Source organism: Canis lupus, chromosome 5 (assembly GCF_048164855.1).
Source record: "Canis lupus baileyi chromosome 5, mCanLup2.hap1, whole genome shotgun sequence".
Lineage (NCBI taxonomy): Eukaryota > Metazoa > Chordata > Mammalia > Carnivora > Canidae > Canis > Canis lupus.
In genome coordinates, this window is record NC_132842.1 from 68,122,284 (window position 1) to 68,142,735 (window position 20,452).

Below are 20,452 nucleotides of genomic sequence, written 5' to 3' on the forward strand. Positions count from 1 at the left end.
TTCCTTTGGACTCCATATCAAGGTGCTTATCCTTCAATAATTTCTCCTCTTTTCTATTAGTTGTCTGTGACTTTCACTATCTTATAACTTTCTAGCAGTTACATTATCCAATATGGTAGCTGATGGGGAACAGAGGGCTAACTGGGACAAAGCAGAGCGGGTATCCCACAAAGGACCTGCTCCTAGAGTGGGATATGTGTGACATTCCTCAGGAAGTTTCCAATTGTCTTAATGTTAATGTCTTGCTGAAGGGAAAAACAATCTTTAACCTGACCAAGGCAAGGTTTCCAGTATCTAGTAGGTCCTCCTGACCATATGAAAATGCTTTTGAAATCTTTTCCCTACCTCAACCAACTCCCAGGTATATAATCAGCCACTCCTCACAAGGCCAAGGCAGCACTTGAGGAGTCCTTGAAATAGGCAGAGGGACATTCCTCTAGGGACTCAACTGCCTTGATGTTTTAATACTTTGCTAAGGGTAAAAGGCAATCTTAGCCCAATCTCCAGGATCCTGTAAGGCTCCTTTAACCTATAAAAATTTCTTTAGAAATTTCCTTTATTTCTAAACCCCCCAAGATATGAATTGGCAATCATCCCCCAAGCTATGGCCCACGAATTTACATCTGAATGATCTCATGACTAAAGTTTTACTAGGTGGTAATAAATGACCTTTTTCCAATAGCCAGCCCCTCAAAGTCCTGAAAACCTGGCTTCCAAAATTCCTTAGAGAGTACACTATTCCCAAACCTCTCCCAACTTGAAAATAAATGATGGGCCACTTCTCTGGACTCCCAGGCAGCTCTTCCTAACCATGGGTCCTGTCTCCATGCATTAATAAAACCACCACTTTGCACCAAAAAGGTCTCAAGAATTCTTTCTTGGTCATTGGCTCTGTACCTCACCATACCAAACCTCACCTATATTCTAAAACTTCATCAGTAGCCACTAACTACAGACAACTAAATAAATTACAATTAAAGAAAACTTAGAAATTCAGTCCCTCAGTCACACTTGACTACATATCAAATACTTAGTATCCATATATGACTAGTGGCTTCTGCATTGTTCAACACATTAATACAGAACATTCTATTATCACAGAAAGTTCACTTAACAGTGTTGTGCTAGAGGGCTAATACCCTTTTATACCCCACCCCCCAAGAGGCCTGCAAATACCCCACAAACAAATACACAGCCCTCCTTCTCATTCAAGTCAACAATAAAAGCTAGGCCCTACCAGTAGATAATCAGGAATGAGAGGATGAGGATGAAGGTAGGGCTATATATCTTTTTTTTTTTTTTAAGATTTTATTTATTTATTCATTGGGGGGGGGGGAGGCAGAGACATCAATAGAGGGAGAAGCAGGCTCCTCACAGCAAGCCTAATGCAGGACTCAATCCCTAGACCCAGGATCACGACCTGTGCTGAAGGCAGACGCTCAACCACTGAGCCATCCAGGTGTCCCCAGGATTTATATCTTCTATGTATACAGTGACCAAGCCATCCAGCATAAACTCAGAGAAGGTGAAAAGTCTATTTCTTCTCAGTATCTGAAACTGCTGGCCACAGTCTTAGACTACACAAATAGAAATCAATGTGGTCACTCTTTTTACATTATTATCTCAAGATGCTGAATATTACTCGGGGCTCTTAGACAAAAATATGGTTAAATTAAAATTGTACCTACTTGATAAAGATCTAAAAGGATGAGATTTTATTAGATTAATAAAGTTATTGCTACAGTTGACAATGTAGTGTTTGTCATTTGTCTTCAAGACATACAAATATCCAGCATGAGAATCTGTATTTGATCACTGTGCCAGGGGAAAAGCAACTCTTAAATGATTTAAGATACTCAAAAGGGAAATTATGTAACTATGCTTTGAATCTTACAGCTGTTAAAAGACAAATAATTTAAAATTTCAGGAAAAAATATGATCCAAACTATAGATGCTTTGAATATTAATGGAGCGCATTATATGTGAATTATAGAGAGCAACTATTCTTGAAATCAGTCAAAAAATAAGGGGACATTAATCTTTTTTTATATATATCTGGCACCTGCCAAGTAAAATAAATGATTAAACAAAAAATTTCATAGACCAAAAAAAATCCAGAATAATGTTTTCTCTACTTGTATTTTATTTAGATTTTTCCTGGAAACTTAAATCATTGTGAATAAACAGTTTGTCATTTAGGAAAAGATGAATATTTTGTCATCCACTCTTAATGTATAATCTAACTCAGCATTTAGGTGCAAAAACTTATCTCATACGGGAATGCTGGAAGAACAAATTTTATAAAATTTTAATGATTTTTCACAAGCTAGAAACTACTCAGTAACATTTTAGATGAACAAATTATTTATGTAGATAGTGAGGAACAGCAACATTCATAGCCCATTATAAAGGAAATCTGTGCCTTCTTAACTACTAAATGCAAACTGAATTTATTTTTAAAAATTCTGAATGCTTCTCTTTAGGGAGTATTAGAAAATAAAGTAAATGAGAGAATACGTATATGAACATTTAGAGGTTAAAAAATATCTAATATGAATAAGTAGGCATTAAGAGGTAATACATTACAGAAATCAGATTGCTCTACACTCTGCAAATCAAGGACAACTCTATTCATTCAAAATGCATAATGAATTAAAATATCTCTTTTAGATAGTATTTTTAGAAAATGTGTCAGGAAGCATGTCATGATTTTACTTCAGAAGGCAAAGATGAACCTTAACAGCAAATGATCACTACAAATATGTTCCACTTTAGTTTTAGGAAGAGGTCAAAAGATATATATATTTCACATTTTAAAATACGGTAACATTCCCTACTGCTGCAGGCTCATGAAGGAAATTGTGAGCATCAGTGAGGTGAAGGTTTGGTAGAGGCAGTGAGCTGGACATGTGTGGTTAAATCTCTCAGAATCACTCCCTCATAGTCACATGTGAATTATGATAAATCCTTCATTCACTCTACAAAGTTATGTGGATCAAGAAAGATTATAGGGGCGCCTCGGTGGCTCAGTCGGTCAAGTGTCTTGACTCTTGATTTCAGTTCAGGGTCATTATCTCAGGGTTGTAAAATCAAGCTCTGTCAGGCTCTAAGATAGGCAGCCTGCTTAAGATTCTCTTTCCCTCTCCCTCTGTCTGCACACTGCTCCCCCTCCACATGCATGTGCATGCACTCTAAGGAAAAAAAATTTACAACAATAAAAAATGCTTTAAAATCTGTAAAACCCTATATTTTGTGGTATGCATAAATACCTAATCCTAACGTGCTCCATACCTTCTTATATATTATTCTGATTGTCTAACATCATAACTACATAAAGAAAAGAAATGCTAATTCTTTATAATTTAAAAAATTTAAGACCTCTTAGGTTCCATTCAAGTCATATTCAAAAGAAAATATAATTGAGAAGACTAGTCAGAAAAAGACAAATACCATATGATTTCATTCATGTGGAATTTAAGAAAAAAACAGATGAGCATATGGAAAAGGGAAAAAGAATAAAGGAGAGAGGGGAAACAAGCCATAAGTGACTCTTAATGACAAAGAACAAACTGAGGATTGATGGAGGAAGGCAGGTGGGGATGGGCTAGAAGCATGATGAGTATTAAGGAGGGCACAAGTTGTGATGAGCACTTAGTATTGTATATAAGTGATGAATCACTGAATTACACTCCAGAAACCAATACTGCACAGTATGTTAACTAACAAAATTTAAATTTAAAAAAATTGTATGTTAACTAACAAAATTTAAATTAAAAAAAATTGTGAAGACTGGTTAAATAAGCCACAAGGAACTTTTTGTATCATCATTTCCTTTCCTTTTGATAAACAAAACTAATTTCAATCTGTCAGCTTGTTTAGTAAACATGAAATCCATGGCTCTCACAATGTTTCCTTGAGAGTAAAGTTAATTCACAGGCATTAGGCATTCATGAAATGATAAATGTAAAATAACAGTAAATTATTCACACTTAGGAAAAAAATTTAATCATAATTACTTTAAAATATATGACATACTAGTTTAATTCAAGTATACCAATATGACATTATTTTAACCACTGAAAAACCTTTATAATGATTTGCAAAGTGAAATCTTAGTAGACAACTACAGGTTTGTTATATATTTTTATTATCATTGGGTGAGCAAATTTACTTTTTCTGCCAACTAACATTTTCTTGTTACCACATTCTACTGGCAGAATATAATTTTTTTAGCTTCGACTTCAGATACAGATCTTAAGAAGAAAATGTGCAGTCACAAAAACTTAATGTAATAATCACAGGATAAAAACCTACAAAAATGTTAATTGATCAGAACTGACTGCATAATTAGTGATGTGCATCTTTGCCCATGAATCATCGAACCTGAGGGTAGTCTTAGGGAACTATGATACACTCACTAATGTATATGAATAAATATATTAGAACCTGGTGACACAGAGACGTAGTTAAGTAGGAGAAATATCACATTATATTTGTATAGAACTTTACAGTATTTATTATGTATATTATTTTAATAATAATAATTACTGACTATATTATTTTAATTTCCACAATAACCCTATAAAATATGCTATTTTCTAAGCCATTAATTCCTGTCCTCTCTACATGTAAATGATGAAGTATTTTTTTTTTTTTTTGATGAAGTATTTTTAAACTGAAGTTCACTTAAGCTAGGACAATCACATGAGCAAAAGGAATTTTGATAAGGATTTCCTTAAGTAATATAATATTTGTTAGAATTATAGATATTTTAAGGTTCCTGAGAAACTGAGTCTTTATCAAGCAAACACCAAATACAAAATACAAACAAATTCAAGCCTAAATAACAATTCTCAATCACCTCATGCTTAAGATGTTTCTTCAATTTCAGTATTTCAAACCCTGGGCTGGGAAGGCAGAGGCTGTTTTAACCCATCTAGACAGCCCCAGGATATGGCTTTACCTTTTGAAAGTACATTCTTCTTCAGAAGATACTACTGCTATACTGGTTAAATTAATCCTTCAGAATGATGTGAGAATTCCAGTCCACACTAGTGTTTTACCTTATCGGCCTGACGCATATAGCAGTAGAGAATTCCTCTCATACATTTTATAGCAGAGTGCTCCAGCTCATGGGTTCTTCCCTTGTCATCATCAATGCGCCTGGGTGAGAGAGATAACTCATGAAATAAATTGGAAATGCATTTGAAAAGGAAGCAGAGCTTTCGGTAATTAAGTATTTAACTATCTGACTAATCCTATGTTCTGGCGACATCTACTAATTCTGTAACAGTGAAACTCCATTTTCCCAGCAGATGTAGAAATGCTGCAATAAAAAAAAAAAATCCTATGATGAAATTTGTGTTGATTTATCCTTCTTTTAAGTAAGTAAGCCAATTGCTTCAAAAATAGCATACAATATTTCTACATTGACTTGGCTAAAACTTTAAGGGATATTCTATATTGGAAAAAATCTACCAAAGATTTTTTTTTTTAATTTGCTGTTACAGAATAAAGGCAATTTTTAGTTATCAATCCCTTTATGCAATGGCCATTTGGATTCAAAGAAACACAGATTGAAGTAGACACATGCCTTCTTTGTTCTGCCATATGTTTAATAATGTCAGGGTGGGCACTTTAGTCAAGGACGCCTTCAAATAAATACACATCCAGTATGATACATGATGTATGTGGGTGGGTACAGTTTTGCATTCTTGGGTCTTAGTTTAAAATCAATCGTCCACTGTTTATACTATTTGTTTTTAAAAAGAAAAAAACAGCTAACATCTAACTATTAAGTGAAGTTAAGATGTTCTTCTGTTCTTAAGTTCCTTTTTTTTACCATGGATCAAAAGGTAATGAGAGTTACCCACTATTGCAAATCAAAGGAACTTATTCATTATTTCACTAAATCTTAACAAAAATATCTGGCAATCATCCTCACTTGATAAAAAGCATCACCAGTCTCCTTAAAAAGCATATTACAATTATCTCCTCTTCCAACTGCAGATCTCATATACCAGGGGTTAGAAGGAATAATGATCATTTTAACATAGCATTGTCAATGTCAGACAAAAGCAAGTTGTCATCAGAACATTATTCCTCCCTTCATATGCAGGAACTACAATAAAACTACCATGATTTTGCTCTATGCTGTATTTTTTTGTCTAATGTCCTACACAAGTGTTTTTTTTTTTAAAGATTTTATTTATTTATTCATGAGAGACACAGAGAGAGAGAGAGAGAGGCAGAGACACAGGCAGAGGGAGAAGCAGGCTCCATGCAGGGAGCCCAATGTGGGACTCAATCCTGGGACTCCAGGATCATGCCTGGGGCTGAAGGCAGGCACTAAACTGCTAAGCCACCCAGGGATCCCCACCAGTGTTTTAATAGAGGCAAATTATGGCATAGGTAACAATGGACCAGGCATTAATACATGAAGGAAACAGTACGCTTTGGGTTAAATGAGTTCAAATTTGTTTCCAACTCCTACTTCATCTAAAAACAAAAGCAAAAACAAAAACAAAAAAAAATGAAGTACTTCTAAAATTGTCTTTAAAATAATTCTCTGCCCCTAATTTCAATAAGCATTTAACCAAAACAAAATATTTCAGAATAAATCATCCACTATAAAGTTCTATTTTAATGAAGTTCTCTTATTTCTCAATTCTTCTGCAAATAAAATAGAAACCAGAAGAGTATTTCTCTTCTGAGAGAGTAAAAGAATAGTTGCATGTGAGTAAAAACATTTAGGCCACCAATCTATATTTTATTACCTTTTCAAAGATTTAAAGTGAATCTGATGATCCAAAATAATTCCTACATTTTCCACCAGGCTCTGGTAATATTCTACCTCTTTAACAAGCTCTGTGGGTGTAAACTCAAGTTTTAATATGATCTAAAGAACACTTTGACTGAATAAATGAAAGAACTTTAATCTGTGCATTTACTGATTACAAGCTATGTATGAGTGTTGAGATATTTCTAATATATCAAATCCTGCAATTATATCTGAACTAGAATTTTATACTTATAAATATATATCCAGTGAAGAAACTGAACATTTGAATCCTATTGTTAGTGCATTATGTCCCTACAAGCAAGCTTAAAGGAAAATAAAATCAATACTGTTTGGTAGAAATTGTCATATGATCTGATTGTTTACCAACAGTAACTAGGGCCACCTATTATTCTCAACTCCTAAAACAGCTATAAATCTGATAACTGGGAGGAAATATGCTGATTTCATGCAGAAGTCTACCTCTCTCTCTCTCTTGGATAGTGCTTCAAAGGTATATCCTCAATGTTGGCTGTGTATTCTCATTTTTCATATATATATATATACACACACACACACACACACACACACACATTTAGACCATCTACACATACTCTTTGAAGTCAATACTCTTCAAAAAATCACTCCTCTCAAATATAAAAAAGAACTAAATTCCATATTTTAAGCCTAATGTAAAGTCATTTTTTTCACTAGAAATCATTAGAAACAAAAAATGAAAAAACATTACATAATACCTTTTAAAATAGCATAAAGTATAGAATCAAGATTCATTTAACAGATTTTGTGTAATTGAGTAGGTTCAGAAAGTTTTAAACTGAGCCATGTAAACAAAAATAAGTATACATAATGAAATTAATTATAACTATATAATAAAATAATTATATTAGTTATAATATATAGTTATATATAATTTAATTTTAAACAGCAGTACATTGAGAACTGCAACATGACATATGATATTTTACTATATTTTAATTTTTTAAAATTTTATTTATTTTGAGAGAGAGAGAGAGCACACATAAGTAGAAAAGGAAAGGAAAAGAGAATCCCAAGCAGACTCCATACTAAGTGCAGAGCTAGACACAGGGCTCAATCACAGGACCCTGAGATAATGACCCAAGCTAAACCCAACAGTCAGACACTTAACCGACTGCACCACCCAGGCACCCATATAAATGATACTTTAAGGGACACCTGGGTGGCTCAGTGGTTGAGCGTCTGCCTCCGTCTCAGGGCTTGACCCCGGAATCCAGGATTGAGTCCCACATTAGGCTCCCTGTGCGGAGCCCGCTTCTCCCTCTACCTATATCTCTGCCTCTCTCTCTCTCTGCATGTCTCTCATGAATAAATAAATAAAATCTTTAAAAATAAACAAACAAACAAACAAGCAAAAAGTCAAACATAGGGCCACTGGGTGGCTGAGTCAGTTAAGCCTCTGCCTTCAGTTCAGGTCATGATCTCAGGGTCATGGAATCAAGCCCCACATAGGGCTCTCTGCTTAGCAGGGAGTCTGTTTCTCCTTCTCCCCCTCCCTCAACACATGCTCTCTCTCTCTCTGTCAAATAAATAAAATATTTTAAAAAATAAAAAATAAAAAGTCAAACATACTAGTTTTTATTCCCTCCTCTAAAATAAAGTGCAACCATAATACTATATTCAAAAAAAACTATTTCAAAGTGTATTTTTGCAAAGAAATCACCTCACTGTTTCTAATAATAAACTATCTAATTAAGTAAATAACACCAAATTATACTCTTACATGAGTATAAAATATAAATGTGCATAAAATCTTTTTAAGCCCTCAGTACACATACACAAATCCAAACAGGTATGAGGTTTCATGAGATTGTTAATAAGACTGAGAACTAATGCAATGAGAATAATCAAATTACTCACAATTTTTAAAAATTAATAATTTTATATCATACATTCATTAACAGAAATACATATAAGTTTCTAAAGAGAAAATATTGACAGCTTAATTTTTCAGGAATTCTTCCTTTTTTTTTTTTTTTTTAAATGTTTATTTATTTATGATAGTCACAGAGAGAGAAAGAGAGAGAGGCAGAGACACAGGCAGAGGGAGAAGCAGGCTCCATGCACCGGAAGCCCGATGTGGGATTCGATCCCGGGTCTCCAGGATCGCGCCCTGGGCCAAAGGCAGGCGCCAAACCCTTGCGCCACCCAGGGATCCCAGGAATTCTTCCTAATGTAATCTTCTGTATGACTTCATTGCCATTAACAAGTAGAACTAGAGGGCAGCCAGAGTGGCTCAGCGGTTTAGTGCCGCCTTCAGCCCAGGGTGTGATCCTGGAGACCCAGGATGGAGTCCCACATCAGGCTCCCTGCGTGGAGCCTGCTTTTCCCTCTACCTGTGTCTCTGCTTCTCTCTCTGTCTGTGTCTCTCATGAATAAATAAATAAAATCTTAAAAAAAAAAAAAAAGAAACAAGTAGAATTGGAAACAAATCTTCTATTAATTTTACATGGAAATTCTCTAAACAAATCATCACAACCTAATATTGCAAAAGTAAAAAAGGACTTTGGGATCCCTGGGTGGCGCAGCGGTTTGGCGCCTGCCTTTGGCCCAGGGTGCGATCCTGGAGACCCGGGATCGAGTCCCACGTCGGGCTCCCTATATGGAGCCTGCTTCTCCCTCTGCCTGTGTCTCTGCCTCTCTCTCTCTCTCTCTCTCTCTGTGTGACTATCATGAATAAATAAAATCTTTAAAAAAAAAAAGTAAAAAGGACTTTAATAATTCTAAGTACCCCTGCAATTCTCCAAAAGGGAAACAATTTCCTTGCTAGTAATATAAAAAATGTAATGCTTTATATACAAAAGAAAACAAATTATCCAGGGAGTTGGTATATACACAGTGTGCCCACAAAGAAAGGATGTGAAATTCTCTATCAAATGTTTAAAGCTTTCTGAGGAAAGTCATATACACTTCTATTTTTTAAAGCAATATTCCCTATTCCCCCAAAATTTTATTTAGGAAATGTTCAGGACTATAGAAAAATATCTTAAAAACAAGGACATTCACCTACATACCTATAATATTATTATTACATCCAAGGAATTTAATATTGTTACTAAATTATCTAATATATATGCTATAACAAATTTGTCCAATCATACCCAAAATATAACTTTTAGGATTTATTTTTTTAAATATTTTATTTATTCATGAGAGACACAGAGAGAGACAGAGACACAGACATAGGCAGAGGGAGAAGCAGGCTCCATGCTGGGAGCCCAATGCAGGACTCAATCCCTGGACCCAAGGAATATGCCCTGAGCCAAAGGCAGACGCTTAACCGCTGAGCCACCCAGGCATCCCAGAATTTATTTCTAATTTATGATCCAATCAAGTATTGGAATTTAGTGTCATGTTTATTTTCTGTTGAGTGATTTAACATTTTAGATTTTTCCCTTTTTTTAGATGAAGTATAATTAACATAGTGTTACATTAGTTTCAGGTATACAATATAATGATTCAACAACAAATGTTAGTTAGTGCTCATCAAGAAAAGTGTACTCTGGATCTCCTTTATCTATTCCACCCATCTAGCAACCACCAGTTTGTTCTCTGCATTTAAAAGTATGCTTTTTTGTTTGCTTCTTTTTTCTTTTGTTCATTTGTTTTCTTAAATTCCATGAGCAAAACCATATGGAATGTGTCTTTCTCTGACTTATTTTTCTTGGCATTATACCCCCTACATCCCTCCATGTTGCTGTTAATAGAAAGATTTCATTCTTTTTTATGTCTAAGTAATATTCCTCTGTGTGTGTGTTTGTGTGACATCCACATTTTCCTTATCCATTCACCAATGAATGGACACTTGGAACATTTCTAGGTACGGAAACAATGGTTTTGTATCTATGGCATTGTCAATAATGTTACAACAAACATTGGGGTGCATAAATCTTGTTGAATTAGTGTTGTCATATTCTTTGGGTAAATAGAAAGTAGAAGAATTACTGAATGATATGGTAATTCTATTTTACATTTTTGAAGAACCTTCATAGTGTTTTTTCAGTGGCTGTACCAATTTTATTCCCATCAACAGTGCACAAGAGTTCTTTTATCTCCATTCTCTGTAATACTTGTAATTTCTGGTGTTTCTTATTTTAGCCATTTTGAGAGGTATAAAGTGTTATTTTACTGTGGTTTTAATTTTCATTTCCCTAATAATTATTGATGCTTTTTCTGTGGTATTGGTTGTTATTACTCCCTCATTTCCAGTTTTCTGGTTTTGAGTCTTTTTTTTGGTCCTGGCTAAAGGTGTAATTACTTTGTTGAGATTTACAAAGAATCACCTCATTAATCTTTTTTTGTCTCTATTTTATTTATTTCTATTCTAATCTTTACTATTACCTTTCTTCTACTGGCATTGCTCATTCTTCGTTTACTAGATCTTTTGGTTGTAAGATAAATTTTTCTTGAAGGAGGTCTGCATTGCTATAATGGCCCCTCTTAAAACAGGTTTTGCTTTATCCCCCAAATTCTGGATCATTGTGTTTTTTTTTTTTCCTTTTCTTTTCTTTTTAAGATTTATTCATTTATTTGAGAGACAGAGAGAAAGAGAGAGCACAAACAGGAGGGGTAGAAGGAGACAGAGAGAGAATCTTAAGCAAACACCATACTGGGTGCAGAGCCCAATACAGGACTTGATCTCACAACCCTGATTCAGGACCTGAGTTGAAAACAAGAGTCAGATGCTTAACTGATTGAGCCACCCAGACATCTCATGTTTTCATATTCATTTGCCTGCATGTAGTTTTTTATTTGTTGACACATTCATTGTTTAGCAGCATGTTATTTAGTCTCCGTGTATTTGTGCCCATTCCAAACTTTGTTTTTATGATTACATTCTAGTTTCATACTGTTTGGGTTATAATAGATGCATATTATTTCAGTCTTTTTGAATCTATAGAGACTTCTTTGGTGACCTAAGTCTCCTGGAGACTATTCCATGTGCAGTTGAAAGGAATGTGTATTCTACTTATTTTGGGTGGAATATTCTGAATATATGTTAGGTCCATCTGATCCATTGTGTCATCCAAGGCCACTGTTTCCTTGTTGACTTCCTGTCCAATTTATCTATCCATTGATGTAAGTGGGGTATTAAAGTCCCCCACTATTATTGTATTCCTGTCAGTTAATTTTTGTCTGTTAATAGTTGCTTTATGGGGATCCCTGGGTGGCGCAGCGGTTTGGCGCCTGCCTTTGGCCCAGGGCGCGATCCTGGAGACCTGAGATCGAATCCCACGTCGGGCTCCCGGTGCATGGAGCCTGCTTCTCCCTCTGCCTGTGTCTTTGCCTCTCTCTCTCTGTGACTATCATAAATTAAAAAAAAAAAAAAAATAGTTGCTTTATGTATTTTAGGTGCTCCCAAATTGGGTGCATTAATAATTACAATTATTATACCCTCTTGTTAGTGTATTATTATCATTACAATGTACCCTTTTCTCTTGTTAAAGACTTTGTTTTAAAGTCTATTTTGTCTGATACAAGTATTGCTATCTGAGCTTTTTTTTGCTTCAATTTGCATGATAACTGTTTTTCCATTCCTACACTTTCAATTTACATGTGTCTTTGGTTCTGATGTGAGTCTTTTGTAGGTAGCATATAGATGATGGTCCTGCTTTTTTATCTATTCAGTCACACTATGTCTTTTGATGGGAGCATTTAGTACAATTACATTTAAAGTAATTTATTGACAGATATGTACTTATCACCATTTTGTTACTTGTCTTATGCTTGTTTTAATAGTTCTCCTCTGTTCCTTTCTACTCTTCATGCTCTTTAGTTTTATGCTTGGATTTCTTCCTCTTTATTTTCTGTGTATCAATTATAAGTTTTTGATTTATGGTTACCATTGGGTTCATATACAACATCCTATGCATACAAGTCTATATTAAGTTGATGGTCACTTATGCTTGAACTCATTTGAAAAGCACTAAATTTTTACTCCCTCCTCCCCACATTTTATATATATGATGTCATAAATTATATTCTTTTATTTTGTGAATCCTTTGATTTTTATAGATATAATTAATTTTACTGTTTTCTTCCTTCAACCTTGATACTAGTTTAATAAGTAATCTGCTTTTATTATGTTTGCATTTTTCTGTGAATTCTTTTCCTTTCATAATTTTCTTACTCTTGACTATCGCCTTTTCTCTCCATTCAAAGAATTCCCTTAACTACTCTTAGAAAGCTGGTATAGTGGTGATAAACTCCGTTAACTTTTTTCTGTAAACTCTCCTTGTATACTAAATTATAACTTTATTGGGTAAAGTATTCTTGGTTGCAGGCTTTTCCTTTCAATACTTTGAATATATCCCTCTGTCCTGTAAAATTTCTTTTGAAAAATCAGCTAATACCCTTATAAGGTTTCCTTTATTTCTGTTATTATTTTTTCTTGCTATCTTTGAAATTCTCTGTCACTAATTTTTGCCAATTTAATTATGTAGCTTGGTGTGGAACTCCTCAGGTTAATTTCACTGGGGGCTCTTTTTCATTTCTGAACCTGGATGTGTTTCCTTCCCCAGATTTGGGGAGATTTTGGTCTTATTTCTTCAAATAAATTTTCTGCCCCTTCTCTCTCTTTTCTCCTCCTAGTATCCCTATAATGTGAACATTATTACAGCTGATTGTGTTGCTGAAATCTCTTAATTCTCATTTTTTATTATACTTTTTTCTGTTCAACCACATTGCTTTCCTTTACCCTATATTCCAGGTTGCTAATCCATTCTTCTGCCTCCTCTAATCTATTGATTTCTCTTGGTGTATTTTTTGTCTCAATTATTCAAATTATTCATTTCTGACTAGTTCTTTTTTACATCTTCTTTTGGTTGAAGGCCTCACTGAAATCCTCCACTCTTTTCTCAAGTCCAGTGAGGATCTTTATGACCATTACATTAAATTCTTTATCAGACATACTGCTTATTTCCATTTCATTTAGCTTTTTTGTTGTGATTTTGTTCTGTTCTTTCATTTGGGTCATATTTCTCTTGCTCCTAATTTTGTCTAATTCTGTTTGTTCTATGTATTAGAAAAGTCAGGTACATCTCCTGTTCTTAAAAATAGTGGCCTTATGAAGATGTTTTGTCATGCCCTATAGTACAATGCCCCCTATTCACCAAAATCAGATGCTTTATTTAAAGGTGTCTCCTATGTGGGTTGCATACACCCTAGTATTATGGCTGAGTCGTATTTGCCTTCAGTCCTATTGGCTGCAATGGCCCACTTTGCCTGTTGTTGATGTACCAAGTAGGGTTTTACCTCCATATCGTTAAGAAGCCAGTTTGCGGGGGGGGGGGGGGGGGGGGGGGGGGGGATCAGAGTTGTATTTGAGTAGTATCATCAATCAGATCAGATGCCTGCCTTCAGTCTACTTGCTGGGGCTGACTGCACTGACATACAGAGTGGTCTCCTTTCCTATCCTCTGACAAGTTGTCATTAGTGGTTGGGGCTGGCAGTCAAACCAGATGCCTGGCCCTAGTCTGACTGCCATGGTTGCAGTCACACCGATTGGTAAGGTACTGTCTCTGCATGGCTAGCTATAAAGTTCAGCTGCTGGAACTATGGACTCACTAGGTTATGTGGTTATCTTCTCCACTCCATAGGAAAGGAGTCACTGTAAAATAATGCCAATCCCTGCCAGGAATACATGCAAAGTGTGTTGGCACAGGAGATGCTTTGGAGACATGCTTGCTGAATGGAGCTGGTTGAATGGGATAGATCCCCAGGAGAACACAAGAGCAGGGCCCTTGGTGCCAACAAGATAAGTGGAGAGTGTTTGTGCTAATTCTGCAACTGTCTTGCTTTCTAGGCTGTGTAGGGGGAAAGAAATGTCACCTGCCACCTCTTTTGTTCTTGGAGAAGTCTCCTAAAGATCCCTCCTCCTCTAATACCTGTTCTGATAATAATAAATAAATCTCCTTTATGAAGACCCCACACACTTTTCAAACTCTTCCTCCTATGCTGTATGTCGACCACATTACTTTTTTTTTTTAAGATTTTATTTATTTATTCATGAGAGACAGAGACAGAGAGAGGCAGAGACACAGGTAGAGGGGAAAGCAGGCTCCATGCAGGGAGCCTTATGTGGGACTCAGTCCCGGAATCCCAGGATCACACCCTGAGCCAAAGGCAGACACTCAACCGCAGACACTCAACCGCTGAGCCACCCAGAGGTCCCCCAACCACATTACTCCTTATGTTGGCTTTTTAAAGGCAGGAACAAGGTTTCCTATCACCCTCCAGCTCTTTCAAAACAAAATTAGGAATTTTTAAAGAATTAAACCCTGTTGATTGTAAAAACTATTGATGTTAAGCCCCACTGGTTTTCAAAGCTCAGTGTAATAGGGATTCACCTTCCCAGTGTGTGCCTTGTGCCTGGGGTGCCTGGTGGGGAGTCTGATCCTCTGACTTCTCTGGGCTCATGGTACCCCTCTCCTTTGTAGTTAGTCTCACAGGGGATTTGGCTCCCAACCATGTCTCTGCCCCTCCCACTCTTTTGGATGTGGCCTCCTCTCTACAATTAACTGTGTAAAAGTCTGTTCTGTCAGTCATCAGGTCATTTTTAGAGTTAGTTACATTGATGTGACCGTTATCTTGGAATGTCTGTGGGACAAAGTGACCTCAGGATCCTTCTACTCTGCCATCTTCCTGGTTGTCATATCTTTTTTAAGTCAATTTTACTCTAGTTATATTCATACATATGATATGTATGTAACTTCTATGATAGTTACATTTTTTAAGAGTCTAGGCAAGTTGTCTTATAAGTAGCCACAATATGGCTTTGTCTGTTTATTTACAGGTAGATTTGTTTTATCATTTTGGTAAGAAGTCAACATTCATGATATCCACTCACCACTATGTCACAGTGAAGCACCTATTGTCCCATTATTAGCTTGACCACTTGGTTAAGGTACTACTGGTGCTCTTTATACTCTTAAGACCATGACCTTCAATGAAGCTAAACTGTGCTCACACAGTATGTAAAGAAATGCCTGTATATAAGCAAACCAGTGTGCTAAAGGTGACTGTTTCATATAATCTCAGTATTTAATTTTCTTTTACAAATGCAACACATCAATAATTTAAGACAGAGAAATCATGTTCATGTTAAAGATACAATTTTCTAACTGTAGTATTTTTTTGTCTCACTTCAGAAAATTAATATTCAGAAACCTAATCTTAGTAATGGTTAAAATGTATTACTATAGAACTATAAGTCAGGACACATGTTGGATATTTTCCATATATAACAAAATAAAGAAGATATTTTGTAGTTTGAAGGGATTTTTTTGTTTACTTTATAAAATAATTATTACACACACCTTGATTTAATAAGTGATACCACAAACAAACTGCAGGGGGAAAAAACACTAAACTGGGGTCAGGTGGGGTAGGATGGGGGGGGGGCTTTGATCTGCTCAATCATTAATTGGTTATGTAACTTTGGATAAATCTGTTAACTGCCTGAGCCCCAGTTTTATAATTTGCAAAATTTGATCAGCCATCAAGTCCCTCTGAAACCAACCAACTCAAGGAGAATGAGAAGCTCATTCTGCCAAAGAAGAATGATTATTTAAAAACCTTGAGATAAAAAAATTTTGGTGACAGTCATAAAATGTTAGAACTAGTCTTGTGTAAATCCTTAGGAAAACTGAAATGTTTAGAGGCCTAAAAAGAGATGTGAGCAGTCATAGATCACATAGTGAATGAGCAGCAGAGCAAAAACATAGCTGCCCAGTCTGTCTTAGGCCAACAAAACCCTATTATGCAAACATAAAGTTACTAGAAGAGCACACACCAGCTTACCTGTATGCAAGAGCCAAAGCCCAGGCCCCAGCAGCACAATACAGACTGTCCTGGATTTTTGCCTTCTGATCATCTCCACATGTTTTAGTGGGAAAGAGACCTGTGGTTGGACTTTGATACAGTAGCAATGTTGACTTGACTGGAATGGAACACAAGAAAAAAGTGAATTATACAGCCATCCATTTTCGTTGCGCTGAAGATCTTAATCTTCAGTTCTTCATCCTACTTCTGACAATGGTGGTGTTCCTAAACTTAACTATAATATGCAACTTTTTAGGATGCAGAAACTCTTCATTTAAGTCATTCCAGCTTAAGTGGGAATCCACCCTGAAGGAAGGGTGTTTCCACGTCTGAGGAAAGGACTCAGCTAATTAGCAATTAAAAAGCTTTTAGCTGGGCCCTCTAGATGGCTCAGTTGGTAAAGGGTCTGCCTTTAGCTCAGGTAATGATCCCAGGGTCCCTGCTCAGTGGGGAATCTGCTTCTCCCTCTCCCACCACCCCTTCTCCTTTCTCACATGTTCTCTCAAATAAATCAATTAAATTAAATTAAAAAAACAAAAGCTTTTAGCATATCCTACCTAATGTCAGTAATTGTTGTAAGGCAATAGGTACAAGAAAAAATAATCAATAAAAAGTAAGTATATTTTGAACAATAAGTTCAACAAAGCAAATATACAACAAAGAGTGCTATTAGTCACTAAATCCAAAGCCAACTCAACTGCTAGAGAAACCCAAATCTTGTTTTCCCCTGATGACTAACTTGTCTGGTGTTCAGAGGAATGTATTTGTTTTACTTTACATATCGTATTATACAGGCTAGAGACATGTTTAACATTTCAAACCAAATCCCATCCTTATATGACATGAAAACAAGTAATAAATATTTGGAGAAAATTTTACTTAAATAAAAGAAGTCTGAAATTAATGTTTTACTACCTTTTATACAAGAGTCCTAAAATATAAAAATATACCCACCAAAACTACATTTCCTAAAAGCCACTTTATTCCTAATTATGTTTTCCACAAAATACATTAAATTACTCTAATCTAGATTAACATTGTCAACTTCTTTTAGGATAGTTTTTTTTAAAAGGTCTAAAGCACTCTGCTCCTTCCAAAAGATTAAAAAAATAAATCTCTTTTTCTCAGACAAAATTGATGTTATCATTACCATCTTTTTCAGAATACCAGGGTATTTATCATTTTTCCCAGAGTAAAGAATTACTCCTTACAGTCTAAAGTAAACAACTGACATTTCTTTAAAAAGGTACTAAATTTTTTTTATCTAGTTATGACTACAATGATAATAAAAGGGCTACATAAGAATATATTTCAGAATTGTCAGCAAAATAAGATGAATTAAGGTTTTACCTGGAGTTAACACAAATAACAAAAAAATTCTTATCTTAGGGGGAATAAATAAATTAAATTTTATATTATTTGCCATATAATACCATGTAAATGGCACAAGAAACAAAATGGCAAAAATTAACAGGCTTTTCTAGCTTACACTCTGATGAACAAAGAAGAGTCCCATGCATACGTATCTCAAAGTTGATTCCTCATATTAAAAAACAAAATCTTCCAGGCTGCTCTTGGCAAAACAAAACAACAACAAATAAAATAGTGACCTGTTATTTGTAATAATAACCTGAGATTATTATTTGTGAATTAGAAATAGATATAAAAGGCTTAGGACTGCTTAGGAACCATGTATAGGTAAATGAGTAAGGAATACTTCTACAAAATCTTTATGTAAGCAGTAATCAAGAAACACTCTAGATCTCAAATCTGGTAATAATTAGGAGGGCTAAAAGGACACAGAGGACATTGGTGACAGTTTTAAAATTATTTAAGGGACAGATGACTTGCTAGAGTTCTTTTATAGTCCCACTATCAATATGCAATTGGAATATATAGCTGCCTAAGCAATGAAACTACCCCAACATCCAAATGAGAGAATACCATCATGCACATAATATACGCAATATAAGGCAGAATAAATACTAATCATAACTATGTAAGGACATGTTTTCTTCACCCTGTTTTGCTTACCAATTCTGTAATAATGATCCAATTTATCCCACAGAGTTGCATTATCAGGTCTCGGAAGATTAATGCTTTTAAGAGGTTCATAAACTGAGCCTAAAAGAAAAATGAAAACCCATCAAATGCAGTCATTTTCACTAAGATAAACAAAGAAAACTTCTAAGAAATGAAAAAGTATACTACTTAGGAATCTAATTTTGATTTTTATATGTGAACTACCACATATATTACTGGTCAAATTTTTGGTGGGGAAAGGAGAGAGAAGAAATCGCCCTTGTAAGAAGTAGAGAAAGATTCTGTATGTTATGGGAACCCCCACCCTCACCCCTGGTAGCTAATCTAACTGACTCATATATGTGTACTGGTCCCAACAATTCAAATACCATTAGTACTTAAGTTCTAGTCACTAGTTCAATAACTTCAGTTCCCTTTGAGAAATATCTACACTTAAATGCCCTGAAACCTGAACCTTATTCTTTATGCTTATGATCAGGCAATTTTCTGTCAAATGATCATACCTCAAAAACTTCAAAGAAAAAGATAATGCTGACATGTTCCAAAGTCATCCACTCTATGAATATTCAGATAGTTTTCAAACTGAAATTCTGAAGCCTCTACTTTTTCCTAGGTAGATAAAATTCATACCTTATTATCTGGACTAAAGCAGAAACCATTTCTACTTCTCAGCCACGAAAACTACACCAAGGTATTAGGAAAGCATACTGCTCAAAAGCTACAGAACACACAATAATTATGATAATTTCCCACAAAATGGATACAGAAAATTGTTCACTTGACTAGTGCATATTCTCAACTACTGACTGAAAGGAAGACATCTGAACCTTCAGCCATCAGACTAAGTACTGTCTCTCATTCTTCTTAAAAGCACTCAGAAATTATAAACATCTCAAGGTCACAACTAATCCACCTCTGGATTCAGATAATATACATCATATAGTCTAACAAATAGCACAAGACTGGCCCTAAAATTTACCTGAAGTTATAGGAGGAGAATGTGTTGGCATGCATTAAGAATCTTTTTCTAAAAAAATTAAAGCATTTTGTTCATAAAAGTGCAATGTCCAGTATGCTAGTATAAAGCCAAGGTATTTGGAATCCCTTTATGTTTAGAGAGATAGTAAACATTATGAAGGAAGAAAGGAAAAGACCTATATATTGAGGCAATAATCTCTTTATCTTCTGTTGGAAAGAGAGATGATTTAAGCACCAAAGCAGGAATACGAAGTGACCTAAGTGAAGAGGTTTTCGGAAAAAGACTCTTTGCAATGACACCCACCAAAATCACCCTGTAGTCAAGAATGGGGAGACCTATCAACATAGCCAGGAAAGCATCAGGAATCCTGCAAAATAGGCAAAGGCCCGGTCACGTACTCTGTCTCCCTGCATTCAACAACTCTGGGTGGGCATAAGAAATGGGCAGTCTGGCAGTTCAGAAAAAAGAATATGGCCAACGCTTACATGTCAGGTGCTAAGCTCTGGGAGTCTACACACTCCCCATGAAGCTCACTCAATCTGGGTAGGCATAAGAAATGGGCAGTCTGGCAGTTCAGAAAAAAGAATATGGCCAACGCTTACACGTCAGGTGCTAAGCTCTGGGAGTCTACACACTCCCCATGAAGCTCATTCAATACTTAATAAAATAAAATCAGGTACAAATCATCAAAAATTTTAAATTGTGAATATATATATATATATACATATATATATATATATATATATATATATATACATATATATATATATATA

At 35.3% G+C, this 20,452-nt stretch overlaps 1 protein-coding gene across 6 annotated transcripts in view; it reads right to left on the reverse strand.

Moving 5' to 3' along the window:
* Window positions 1–20,452, reverse strand: part of PHKB (phosphorylase kinase regulatory subunit beta) — a 214,910-nt gene that overhangs the window by 158,223 nt on the left and 36,235 nt on the right. For all 6 annotated transcript variants that reach the window (XM_072827267.1, XM_072827266.1, XM_072827263.1 and 3 more), the window contains 3 exons: window positions 18,692–18,781; window positions 16,637–16,775; window positions 5,064–5,163 (listed from right to left, as the gene is read on the reverse strand). In XM_072827267.1, coding sequence (XP_072683368.1) covers window positions 5,064–5,163; window positions 16,637–16,775; window positions 18,692–18,781 — 329 coding nt within the window. The remainder of the gene's footprint in view (window positions 1–5,063; window positions 5,164–16,636; window positions 16,776–18,691; window positions 18,782–20,452) is intronic.